Below are 14657 nucleotides of genomic sequence, written 5' to 3'. Positions count from 1 at the left end.
AAGCACCATCAACACAAGTAAAAACAAACATATAGGATTACATTAAGCTAAAAGGCTGCACAGTAAAGGAATCAACAGAGTAGAAATATACAGAAAGAGAGAAATTATTTGCAAACTACCTGTCTAATAAGAGATTAATAACCAGAAAATATAAGGAACTCAAAATATTCCACAAGCTTGGCAGAGGGCTTTGAATTCCTTAAAAAAACAAAAAAAAACAAAAAACAAAAACCCTGATTTAAAAACAGGCAAAAGATCTGAATAGGCATATCTCAAATGGCAATGGCAAACATGTCTATGAAGAAATGTTCAACATTATTAAACACCAGGGAAATGCAAGTCAAAACCACAATGAGATTATCTCACCCCAGTTAGAGGCTTTAATTAAAAAAAAAAAAAAGATAGATGTTGGCATGGAAGTAGAGAAAGGGGAACACTTGTATAGTGTCGATGGGAATGTAAGTAGAGCTACACGGAAAACAGTATGGAGTTTCCTCAAAAAACTAAAAATAGAACTACAATCCAGCAATTCCATTGCTTGGTATATATCCCAATGAAAGGAAATCAGGATATTGAAGGGATATCTGCAGTCCCATATTTTTTGCAGCATTATTCACAATAGCTAAGATATGGAACCAACCTAAATGTCCATCAATAGATGAATGGATAAAGAAAATGTGCTACATATACAGAATGCAATATTATTCAGTAATAAAAATGACTGAAATCCTGTCAAATATTGCAGCAATATGGATAGGACTGGAGGTCACATGTTAAGTGAAGTCAGTCAGGTACAGAAAAACAAATAGCGCATGTTCTCACTCATATGTGGGAGTTAAAAAAAAAAGTGTATTTTATTTGATAGAGAGTTGATGTTGGTTACCAAAGGATGAGAAGGGGATGGGAGGGAACAAGAGAGGTTGGTTAGTGGGTACAAAAATATAGTCAGAAGGAGTAAGATCTTGTGTTAGCTAGTACAGTAGGGTTACTATAGTTAACAATAATGTATTCTATAGCTCGAAATAGCTAGAAGAGAAGATTTGGAATGCTCCCAACATAAAGAGAAATGTTTACAGTGGTAGATATGCCAATTACTCCAATTTGATTATTGCACATTTTATGTATGTATCAAAATATCACATGTACCCCTCAAAAATGTACAACTATTATGTATGAATTTTTAAAAAGAAAGAAATTAAAATCAACAAATTTACTTTGTTTTTACTTCCATTTGCTTGTTACATCTCTACCATCTCTCTTCATGGTTATAATTTTCTGTTAGCATGGCTGAAACAGAACTCTTGTAAACAACTTACAGTTAAATCTTATTTTTTTAATTTAATCTGAATGTTTTTATCTTTTAATAGAATTTAAACCATTTTCATTTACTGACATAACTGATGGGAAGCATGGTCTAGTAGAAAAAGTTCACAGACTTTGAAGTCAGACAGATCTGATTTTGAATTCCAACCAGCAGTTCAAAGTTCCTATCATAAGAATTAGTGATAATATATAAAAAGCATCAATATATGTTATGTCCTCAATAAAATATATCTGTCATTTATTATATACTTTCTTAGGTTTCTTTCTTTTACTGTAATGGCAAAGTTTTACTTATTTTCATTTTTTCATTGTTTTGAAATTCCTTTCTCACTGATTTGAGTTCTACTAATTGACAGGTTTTTTAAAAAGATATAATCTTTATCATTTCTCCAATAAAATTTAGGATTAAATGGGATATAAATATATAGTATGCATAGAATATAGTTTCCCCTCTCCCCTAACACTTTATTTTGCTGTCTTTGTCTTTTATTTCACCTTGCTTTCTCTTATTTCATAGTTGTCATGTCTTTATAACTTAGTTGAGGATGCCAGGCATACATTTTGAAATGATTCTTCTGGTCCTGTAGTAAAAAATTTTTCAGAGGTACAACTACCCTCTGAATCAACAGGATAATGCTACCTTTTTCTAATGAAGTATTTTTTTCATAAAGCCCATGTTGGGATTTTTTCTGTTTATCATACTTAAACGAGGAAAGATCTGTGTAAACCTAGTGTTTGCCAACAATGTATGATTTTCTTTGAACTCCCCTGTCATGTCCACTTGGGCCTAAGAACTCCCTTCTTTGATCGACTGAGTGGACAAGGACATGAACAATTTCCTTGCTTATAGCTCAATTTTCAATACGTGGCAGACTATCTGCTGACTGAGGTGGAATCACCCTCTCTTCCTACTGTCTCATTCTCTAACACCAAACAGAAGAGGAACATTAAAAACTGAAATCCCTGACCATGCTGTTAACAGAATGCTGCCTGGATCTGCTTCTATACAGACCTTTATATCTTCCTCCAGAAGGTCATTGCCACCTTCTCTCTAGTATCTATATGCTACTTACTGGGAGCTACAGTTGCTGAGTAGTATCAAATGTGAGGAGAGAAGAAACGAGGATAATTCAATAACTGCTGGCCAATTACCATTTTAAAGCAAAAGTCAAGAAAGCCTTTTAAAAGCTGGCATTATTGGACAATGAACAATGCACAATGACACTATATAAACTCTTTCATCATGGAATATATTCATATAGAAACTGGATGATCTATTACTAATGCAGGAGCAATTCCTGTATCAGATGGGAGGCTGGTATACGAACTCTTCGGGCCCTTTCAGAGGCTAAGAGTCTAAAAAATAACATATTTTATCAACTCTGCTACCTAAATATTGTTTCAATAAATATTTCACTAAATTTCTTATAGGCAATAATTTGCATACTATCAGACTCCATTAATTAACAAAATATATAGCTGTGCTTAGGAAAACATCCTTTAAAAACTCATAGCCAAAAGTGGGAGAGGTATGCTCAAAATAAAGTTGTTTTCAACTTAGTCTTACAATTCCTTCCTTTTAAAATTGGTAAATAAAAAAGGTGCTTTACTGGTCTTTAGGTGGACAAGATAAAGCAGGTCTATTTTTTTTAATTGTAAATAAATGACTTTGATTGATCTAAGATAATATAGTGGTTTGAACTACAGTATTTGCCATCTAAAGTCCAAAAGCTACTTATGCTGGAAATACTTCCAATTCACTTTTAGTTCAGTTAGGACAAGGAGTCATTGAAGATAGCTTCTCTACTTCCTTCACTGGCAGGTAACTCATAGAGCACTCATTCACATCAAACGATACCTTTAACAGATCATGTTCCCCAACATTTGCTGCATATGTCCATGTAAGTTTTCTGGTACCAGTAGGATCTGCCCACGCAAAAAGTCGAGCTTGTCTCGGCAACAAGACCATTTCTTCTGGTGACCCACTGAAACAAAATGAACAGAGAGAAAATCAGAATTATCTTGGAGTTAAGAAATCCAAACCCGTAGTTTACTGAGGAGAGGACTAGCACAAAAGTCCTATGCAATTCCTTTGGTTAATAAAACACAACTCTACCTAAAAACAAGTACCCTAAAATGTCTAATAAATTAATGGTGTTTAAGCTTGGGGAAAGAGAATATTGCCCTTTCTGAAGCTTCAGTGTACTCAGAATTGATCCAAGTGGAATCATACCAATGGAATTCATTAGGGTAAACAGATTGCCAGATCAGAGTCTACCTGTAGAAATGGCTGTGAAGAGTAAATATCTTTAGTAGCAGAACTTTCACTCAGTGCTTAAATTTAAACATATTTTTTACAGACAGGGTCTCCTACGTTTCCCAGGCTGGAATGCAGTGGCCATTCACAGGCAAGATCATATTGCACTACACTCTCAAACTTCTGGGATCATGAGATCCTCCTACCCAAGCCTCTCAAGTAGCTGTGACTATAGGTACACATCACTGTGACCAGTTAAGCTTTTTAATCAAATAAAATACTTAAGATATATTATGGATTGCAGCAACAAAAAAAATTATGTCCATACCATTACTACACAAAGTGTGGTCTGTAAACAAGCAGAATAAGCATTACCTGGGGACTTGTGGGAAATGCAAAGTCCTGGGCCCCATCCAAAAGCTACTGAATCAAAATCTGCATCTTAACAAGACTCCCAGGAGACTTTAAAAATGATTATTACAGTTTAAGTAAAGTATTTGTCCATTTAATGCAAAAAATATTCCAGAGAACTGGGAGAAAAAAAGTAATACAACTAGGTTTTAATCCTAATCTGTACTTTTAAATCTCTCACTGGATTCACTCCATTAGAGTCAAGACTAGGGAAATCTTTAAGAAATTTACATATATACATACATTTATATGTGTATATATATGTATAAATATATATACATATATACATATGTTAATACAAATTTATATAATTTTATAAATAAAATTATTAGATATTTTAAGGGCTTAAATTCTCTACCATTAAATAATGACATCATCCAAACCAAATGACAGCAAAGGCAAGAACAATGAAATTCCTATCAGCCAATGCTATACATTCAACACCACTATCTACTCATCATCTTCTCATTTAACCTTCTACTACCCCTACCCAAAAAAACTAAATACAGATTTATAGGAAGAGGTTCACTGAGCATTACCAAGTTACCAGGAAAGGGAATACTCAAACAGGTTCACTCCCTTACCTGCCATTTTGAAATTTAAAAAGCTCTAAAACCCCAAAGATTTTTCTGGAAATTTGGTGTCAAAACTCATTTGGCAGCAAAACCTGACCTGAATTGATATGAAACTATTAATAATTTCTATTTATCCCATTTGACGTGAATATTCATCAGTTTTGCTGCAGAAATATTAATGTGTTTACAGAGGGTTATCTCAAAACATGTAAGGATATTAGACATTAACACCATGTGTTTCATATCACCTTTCTAAAATCTAAAAACATTCTGAATATGAAACCAAAGTGTTTCCCATTAGTTACTGTGAACCAATAAAAGTATTTCCTATTAACCCTTTTTTCTCATACCTCTGTTTGTATGTGAGGATGTCCCATGGTGTATGGTTCATTATCAAGGCAGGAGCAGATCCCTCATGGTAATCAGAAAAAGTTATGACAGTTGAATGTTCGGCAGTGTTTACATCCACCAAGATACCCCCATTCTATTGTAGGAAAGAAAATTTTAAAAGTATGTTTGATGTACTGGTTTAATCTACACTTACATATGGAATTTCAATATTATGTAAAACACAAAAGTTTTGTTTTCTTTTTTCTTTTTTTTTTTTTCAAGATAGAGTCTCACTGGAGTGCAGTGGCGCCATCTCAGCTTACTGCAGCCTCCCCCTCCCAGATTCAACCAATTATCCTGCTCCAGCCTTCCAAGTAGCTGGGATTACAGGCATGTGCAACAATGCCCAGCTAATTTTTATACTTTTTAATAGAGATGGGGTTTCACCATATTGGCCAGGCTGGTCTCGAACTCCTGACCTCGTGATCCGCCTGCCTTGGCCTCCCAAAGTGCTGGGATTACAGGCGTAGCTTCCCACCCTGCCTGTTTTCTTAAGTTCTTACTGAAAAGCAAACTGGCTCTGATCTGTTACAAATATATGTTGGCATTACATATTGATACAGCAGGACCTTCAAATAATTACCAGTAAATTTTGATAGCATGGTTTACTGAAATATCTCAAAGCAAATTTTAAAAATCAAAGACATTTTATTTTAAAATATTAAAACTTACCAGATCTTCTAAGCTCAATAAAGTGCCATTATCCTGTCGGTTATAGAAGAACGGTTTGGAAGATCCTTCACAGCCCACCACTCTCACACAAAGTTTGCCTGACAAATTTTCAGGCCAAAATGGAAGGCACTAAAAATATAAAAGTTATTATCAGCTTAAGGATAACACTGTAATATAATAAATAAGACGTTAATTAAATTTTCAATTCTGATTCTGATCTTGATTAAATTATTATGAAGCTTCTAAAAATATGTCCTCCACATCTCTTAGTAAGATTACTGACAATATAATGACTATGAAACCAAAGAAAATGCATCAGGAGAATACAGATATATTAGTCTATATGTATTTATGGTACAATTGCAGTATGAGAAAATGAATAGCCTGTTGATTAAGAATTATAAAATTCATTATTATTTTAAAATTGTATTTAAAAATTATAATCTCATTTGCTTTTGTGTATATCCACTTTAATTCACTAATACACAATGAATTCTTTCACAGAGTGTCTTATCCTAGATAAACCAGAAAGACAATTGAAAGCAGAGGAAAGAACACCACAGACCTTGCTGGAAGTTCTGACACCATCCTCCTAGCTGTCTGATATTAATCAGACCATACACTTACTTCTTTAAGCCTCAGTTTTTACTGAACATTTCATTCCTAACATAAAATGTCCTTCTGTTATAGAATACTAGGTAAATTCTATTTCTGAATAAAAAATACTATCATAATCAAACCCACAGCAAAGATTTAAAAAAAAAAGCATTTATTTGTTGCTGAGTTTAAGGAGATCATTCTAAGTGTCTTGAACACACCATGCTCTTAGAGCTTTTTGTTTATATTGTAATTAGAATCCCTCCTTTTGAGTCTTTTGCTAAATATTTTTAAAATAATTTTAGAAACTTTTTTAAACAGTAGAAAGTGACCTTCATCTATCCGGAGAGTCAGCTGGTTTGGTTGAAAACTCAGTCAAGATCAAGCACCAGTGCTCATCTTTGCACCTGTCCTGTTCTGGCACACATTCCCCCATTTGCTTCACCTCCTGGAATCTTACTGAGCATGAAGAGCTTAGTTCAAATCCCACCTTTTCTGTGAAACTTTTATCTTTTGATCTATAACACCACGATTTCAACGACCAATGACTTTATCGATCTTGGAAAAGTCTCCATTTCAGTAAAGTGAGATGGCGGAATTGTAGCTAATTTTCAAAGAAATTTCCAGCTCACCTATTCAGAAATTCTATAACCACCTATAACTTAGCATGTGCTACCTATCTCTCCATGTGCTGACTTTTACTACTCTTTTAAGATAACAGCTTCTTGAATATAGAGACATTATCTTGACTATGGAGACACCATATAGCACATAATCTCTATGTACTTTTTACAGTACATAGCTACATTCTACACATATAGGAAGAATTAGAAAAAACTATTAATGATCTAGACTGGGCTAGTGTAAGTATTATCAAAACTTTTCTTCTTTTTTTAAAAATATAGTATAAAAAAATCTTTAAAAGCTGGCTGTCATATTTCAACACATAAATATGATAGAGTCTGAAAAAGAGGTATATACAATTCTTATTTAGATGTCAATATTTACTTGTATATTTTAGGAACCAGTTGTAATAAAGAAAAATGTTACCTCTGAAGAAGCAATATAGTTCCATTTATTAGTTGGCATTGAGCCATCAGATGCAATCTCGCCAACTTCTAGTTCTAACGATGACTTGTTTGCAATGGTACAAAAGGGAGTCAGGGTAACTATTCGCGAAAGGTTGAAACTGCTCATTTTGATGCTAACACCAACCTGTGGAAAGGAAACAAGCTTATTTTCCAGTTTATTCAATGTCTTTGAAATATACACACATCCCCTCATTCACATTCACACACAAACTTCTTAACATATTTTAAAATAATAATTCTTAAATAAAGCAACTACAAGTTACATTCTACTACAGATTATCGTCTAAGAAAAAAAAATTTTAGTTCCTTAGTTTTGCTCCATCAGAAACAATTCAAGAAATATCAATTAGTAATTTAATGACTTGCAATGACAGACTTAGTATGTCTAGCGTTCTCTACTTTTTAAAATTTCAAACATAAATTGCTTTATAATTAGTGTACAAGCTTTATCTGTTATTAGTAAAATAAAAATTTTGAAGTAGTAATAAAATAGGTTAATTGGCATCAAATTATTAAAATTTTCATACTAGTCAAATTTAAGATTTAAGAAATGTCTGGCAAGGGGTGGTATAGAATAAGGATTCTAGCATACTGTGAATATTTACCAAGTTGCTCACTTGGATGGATTAAACTCACTGTCTTAAACTTAGACAAATTCAGGTTTTGTTCTGGTATCAGTAACCATAAATACTTGTAGTGATAACAGCCCTCCCTCCACATTATCACTTTAAATTCAAATTTCTGTACACTTTAGGAGCCAACTTGTTTGTTGAACTGTAGAAAAGGTGAATGGAATCAAAGGTAAATAAGGAAGCAGAATCTTACCAGGTACTCCATATTGTTGGCAGGACACTTCACACACCCATAACTTCCCACTGTATCCAAAGAGAAACTACTGGACCAGGCACTAGTTGAAATTTTTAATTGTACCTATACCAGAGAGCACATATCGTCATATAAGAAAACTAAAACATTTTAATAATTTTATTTGAGAGAAAGTTGCTGGACTACTAGAAATTTCTTTAGTACTGTGGGACACAGAAAAATATAATCAAAGCCATACTGCAAACAGGTAACAGAGCCACAAAAAACTCTAGGGAACAATAAAACAAAAACATAGTTCTGACTTTCTCATTCACCTATGCAATGAGTATAGTAAACCTAGATACCAATGAGATTCTGTATTGTTTTTAAGAATTATTATAATGCAAAATGATGTTTTCCAGTGATAGACTTATGATACAGAGCTAACAAATTTTTAAAGCCTTAACATATAGAGAATTTATGTCTTTAACATTATGCAGCAGACACTACATTAAAGACATTGTGATAGGCAGAATGGAAGACAATAGGACACAGTTCCTGTCTTCAATGAGCTTCCAACGAGACAGAGAGACTAGGAAATACATACTAAAAATTATGATACAAGACTCAATGGGATAAGAGCCATACAAGAGGCAAAAAATGCTATCGAGGTGAGAGGATAGTTTACTTCTGATTCTGGGATTTAGATAAAATTTTATAGAAGAGATCAAACGGTGCCCTTGTATTAATCTCACCCTCATCCACCCAATTAGTTTGTAAAAAACTTGAGGAAAACTAGAGGTCAGACACATAAACAAGCAATTACAATACCATGTGTTAACCAACACTCAAAGAGAGTGGAGTTCCCAAAGCATCACCTGTTGGAAATGCAAAGTCTCAAACCATACCCAGACCTACTGAATCAAACTGTAGAGACAGGACCCAGTAATCAGTGTTTAAAACCCTTCAGGTGCCGGGCGCGGTGGCTCACACCTGTAATCCCAGCATTATGAGAGGCCGAGGCTGGCAGACCACCTGAAGTCAGGAGTTTGAGACCAGACTGGCCAACATGGTGAAATCCCATCTCTACTAAAAATACAAAAATTAGCAGGGTGTGGCAGCAGGCACCTGTAATCCTAGCTACTTGGGAGGTTGAGGCAGGAGAATTGCTTGAACCCGGGAGGCGGAGGTTGCAGTGAGCCAAGACCACGCCATCGCACTCCAACCTGGGCAACAAGAACAAAACTCCATTTCTTTTTTTGTTTTTGTTTTGTTTTGTTTTATTTTTTGAGATGGGGTCTCACTCTGTCGCCCAGGCTGGAGTGCAATGGCACGATCTCAGCTGACTGCAACCTCTGCCTCCCAGGTTCAAGTGATTCTCCTGCCTCAGCCACCTGAGTAGCTGGGATTACAGGGGCCTGCCACCACGCCCAGCTAATTTTCGTATTTTTAGTAGAGACAGGGTTTCACCAGTTGGTCAGGCTGGTCTCGAACTCCTGACCTCAGGTGATCCACCAGTCTCGGCCTCCCAAAGTGCTGGCTGGGATTACAGGCATGAGCCACCGAGCCTGGCCAAAACTCCATCTCATTAAAAAGAAAAAAAAAACCTTTAGGTGATTCTAATATACACTGAAATTTGAGAACCACTATTCCTATAAGAACATGGATGGGAAGTCTAGGCCCATTTTAAATGGCTAGAAAATCTTCATATATATATCAGGCTTGAGCAGAATGACAAAGGATGAACAGCAGATAATCAGGGATGATGAGGAAGACAGAAAAAGAGGGAAAAAGGGGAAGAGGCACTGTAAGCAAAGGGTGCAGCATATACAAAAGCCTAGAGGTAAGTCCTTGAGAAAGTGGGTGGTGAGGGATACCAAAACATGAGCCTGAAGAGGAAAAAAGGGACCAGAGCATAAACGACGAGGCTTAGGCATTAGGTTTCTCTCCCAAAGGCCTGTCTGAGTGCTTCACACATAGGAAGACTCATCTAATATACAGCAAATTCAATGGTAACTTCTTTAGAAATGCCATTTCATCACCGGTAAAGTAAATAAATTCAAGCTATTCTATCTACTATACTACTACTACTACTACTACTACTATTACTACTACTACTACTACCACTACTACTACTACTTCTTCAAGAACAGAGGTAACTAGGCATTGGAGAAAAAGACAACTCAGTCTCAGGAAACCTATTGGTTCCTAATATCCCACTTGATTATGCTTTTCTTAAGTCTCCTTGAACCTAATTCACACCAATGGCATTTAGCAAATAAGTTAGCATGGTTTTAGGGAAAGCAAATGACTCTCAAGTTTCTAGATTAGGAATTTATCTGCTTTAACTTATTATGTAAACAAAACCACACCTTATTTTTGGTAAAAATGTTCTTCTTCTTGAAAGAGAATAAAATAATATCCCTGAAATCAGCTGGATGTTTCACATGAGTATCTTCTGAACGATACTGAAGAACCCGGGAAGTCTTGTTGATTAACCAATAGGGACTAAAGACAGACAGCACCATCCGGCTGCCAATTCGCCTGACATGGACTGACAGGTCAACTGTCATCACTTCTGTGGAGTCAGAAGAAAAACACACAGGAAAGAATTCTGGAAGTGTATCACGTATGCGGAAATGTCCATTCCAGTTTTTGCCCTGGTATTTCACCAGGACTAATTCCATTATTTCATCACTGATTCTTGAATGCAAAACATCAGCAGTACTGCCTTCTGCCAGCTCATGAGTTTCTGCTGTTCCCTAAAACAAACAAAATTTGCTTAGTAACTTTTAAAACCTCTGAAATAACAAAATTCATATTTTTCACAAACGCTAAATAACCTACCAGATGCAGGTAAACTGCAGTCTTCTGTGAGGTATCATGCTTACATTTTACAAATGTCCAGTACTCACTAAGGACTAAAAACAAAATACTACCCCATAGCCAAAGGCAGAAACTGATTTTGGCCATTAGGAGGCTAATAGCCATTAGTTTTGTGAAAAAATCAGGTCTACATCAAGAGTCAAAGACCAAATTCAGAAAGCCTGGCTGTTGTCCATGAGAGCTATGTCATTAAATGAGCCACTTAACTGCCTGGTGTTCAGTTTTATCCTCTAATTATAGACCATGCCTAATGGTTCCCATATGAATGGAATAAGAAAACTATTCTTATTCACTTGTCAGGTAAAAAATTACTCTGACAAGTTATCTAAGTAAGGTGGAACTACTTGAAAAATGAATAATAACATATAAATCAGGTTTCCTTATTAAAAACCCCTCTTATATAAATACTATTTAATTCTTACAAAATACTCTTATATAAATACTATTTAATTCGTTTAATTAATTTTGTCTCCACAACTCAGGAATGGCTCATTGTCAGATAAAAAAAATGTAGGTTCCAAACACTTTCCAGATTTTAGTATTTTAAAATATACTGCCATACAGAAATTTTAAAATATTTATTATACAACATTACTAAAAAATCTTTATTACTTCTTAAGACAGTAATTATTTTTTTATTTTCCAAGGTTTATTTTCAACAGAACCTTGAAGACATAATCACAATATTGACTTTAAAATAAAACTTTAAACTAAGATGAAATATTTTCTCATTTTTTTCCTCTATTTTAGTTAATGGAATTTTAATTAATAAAGAGATGATCATGCTTCTTAATTTAAGGAAGATGCAGTAAAGAGGCAGGGATCAAAAAGCCAAACTGCCTAGGTTCAAATCCCAGCTCTACCACTTCCTAGCTATGAGATCTTGAGCGAGTCACTTAACCCATTTCAACTCAGTTCTCTTATATGTAAAATGGGCCTAACAACAGTACCCACATCAGGAGGTTATTATAAACAGTAAATAAGCTAGTACATGTAAAGTACACAGAGCAGTTCCTAGCACATAGTAAATGTTATGCCAGTTTTTGCTATCATTAATATTATGAAGGCATTACACATTACACATACGCTATATAAAACATTGACCTCAATCAAAAATGCCATAAAACAAAATCAGAATTTACTCTGGGCAACAATAAAAATCAAGCAAAATGCAAGAGACACACCTCAAGTAAATATCTTAGAGAATATGGGAGAAGATTCCGCAAAGTGAGAGAAGGATAAAGATGAATAATGTAAGCTACATCCCAGTCTTCCCCATGTGTACATATGTAGCTTAATTCATCAGGCAGAGCAACTGTATTCACTATGAGAGGTAAGAAGCTGACTTCGACTGATGGACACTGCAACATGCATCTGACTTCCCTGCTCCTATGAAGTTCTTCCTTCCAAGAAATGTAAGTGGTGGATTCCTTGTACTGATGCTCTAAGATTCCAGCTGGCTGGATAAACAACTGACATCTGCAGAAGGAGGAAACAGTGACAATAATGTTTTGATCCAGAACTTAAAAAAAAAATCTCATTAAATCTTCCTGACAACTCTACAAGATAGGTGCTGTTATTCCTATTTTTACAGATGTATAGATGAGGAAACCAGGGCTTTAGGTTAGGAAATTCACCCAAAATCACATAGCTAACTTATGGAGGAACTTTCCTAAGAAAAAACAAAAAACAAACAAACAAAAAAAACCTCTGTAAACAAAGACAACTTAAAAAATTTTTTTCATTTCAAATACAAAGGCGATCTAATAAAATACTCAGAAAATTCTGATACCAAATACACAATAAGGAATTTTCACCTGATAAATTCAATGATAATATAAATGTGTATCTCAATGGAAGACTAAATTATGTCTTAAAACTGGCTTTTACCCATCTTTAGATAATAAAAATATGAAGTTATTTTCCAGAATATAAATCCCCAACTCAGTACATTTAAAGTTCAATACATTTCAAGAATTATCTACCTGTATGAATCTAAAGGAACATGGAACTCCTCTTCAGGTCTGGCTATCCCAATGCGCTCCAATAGCTTAACATTCTTAACAAATTTATAGATGATAAATGCAATGGAGAAATGGTTTTTGATCTGTTGGACAAAAACAAATACAAGTTTTTTTAAAGATATGTAAGTTCGAAAGAAAATGAGAGCCACAAACAAATATTTTAGATCTAAAAAATTTCAAACTCAATATTGGAAGATACTTTTATTGGCAATTGAAAATTTTAGAGTATTTAAGTGCTACATATATTAAACATAATGTTTAAGTGGCAGTTGAAAACTAAGATATTCAAATGCTCCATATATTATAAGCTTATATTTAGTATTAGTCTATATTATCTTTCAAATATGTATTATTCTCTGAAGATTTAAGCCATTTTTTCTCCAAGACAATCTTTTCTCAATGCATCATGTGTAAAACTAAACAAAATGGATAGCAAAAAAATCATGAGAAAAATAGTACAACTATCTTTTCTTGACAACAGTCTGTTATGCATTGGAACAAATAACAAACTAAAAGATAACAATGTCCAAAATTTGAAACCTTTTCATTTTTATCTGATGTTACAGGTAGGAAAAAAAAATTTTCTTTTGTTGACCATATGCCGAAACCTGTAGTAATACACAGAAAAGAAAACTTTGGATAAAACCTTAAAAGTAGAAAAAATATTTACACAGATTAAGATGCTAAAATGTTTTCAGAGGAACAGATCATTCCAATATGCCTTCATACATACTTGAAAATACAATCCAAGTGACATACAGACAGAATGGAATGTTTCCTACCTACAATTACAATAATCCTCAGTTCTGAATATTTAAAGGAATATACCAAAAAACCTTTATTAATTTTAAATTTATCTTAAAAGACAGACAACAAAAATGAGCTTTAAGTAAACAAAACTATAGACATTTAAAATAAATATTACCAAAGCAAGCTGGACAGTAAAAGAAGCCATTTCCATTTACTATTTATTTCTGAATAATTACTATTTATTTCTGAATAATCAGTATTGACCTAATGAAGTTTTACTATATTCCTATATTCAGTTAAATGATTTAACATTTCTTGATACACTGAAAGGGATACAATTCACTTTGAAGTATTACCTGTAGAGGAGAGCGAAGGGTAATTACTTTATTCCCTTCAGTTGCATCAATCTGTACCAAGACAGAGTCAGAATGACTGGCATTGGGATTCCGTACATTATACAATCGCCGTCCAGGTCTGGCCACAGGGATATTTGCAACTTCTGTATATCCATGAGGTACTAAGGCAGTGCATAAGTGAAAAGAATTTCAAATATTAATTTGCCAATGTTTCTCTATGACAGAATAATCATTAGTACCTCAAAATAATGATGAGTATTTTCTTCATCACTAGAAACGATCACTACAAATTGCTTTTCTAAGACACACAAACTAAAAAAAGGAGACTAGTTACTGTTATAAAATTTTTGACCGAAAACAATTTTTCTTGGGGTTTTGAATATAAAAACAAAATCCAACTTATTTCTTATTCTCTCAATTATATAGCAATCTTTTTCTTTGTCACAGTGTCAATACTGTAAGACTTCTGAATATAGCTATTTTCTCTCCTCATTAAACTCCTATCTTTTTAAAAACACATT

General features: G+C 34.1%; 1 protein-coding gene across 1 annotated transcript in view; it reads right to left on the bottom strand.

The window, feature by feature from the left end:
* Positions 1-14657, bottom strand: part of VPS13C (vacuolar protein sorting 13 homolog C) — a 194867-nt gene that overhangs the window by 46857 nt on the left and 133353 nt on the right. The window contains 8 exon segments of the mRNA XM_017869045.1: positions 3182-3308; positions 4917-5050; positions 5629-5757; positions 7276-7440; positions 8142-8246; positions 10493-10882; positions 12191-12485; positions 12992-13113. Coding sequence (XP_017724534.1) covers positions 3182-3308; positions 4917-5050; positions 5629-5757; positions 7276-7440; positions 8142-8246; positions 10493-10882; positions 12191-12485; positions 12992-13113 — 1467 coding nt within the window.

This window comes from Rhinopithecus bieti, unplaced genomic scaffold (assembly GCF_001698545.2).
Source record: "Rhinopithecus bieti isolate Rb0 unplaced genomic scaffold, ASM169854v2 scaffold_4908, whole genome shotgun sequence".
NCBI classification, from domain to species: domain Eukaryota; kingdom Metazoa; phylum Chordata; class Mammalia; order Primates; family Cercopithecidae; genus Rhinopithecus; species Rhinopithecus bieti.
The sequence above is the reverse complement of the archived record's forward strand: the minus strand, read 5'-3'. Positions and strand labels throughout refer to the sequence as shown.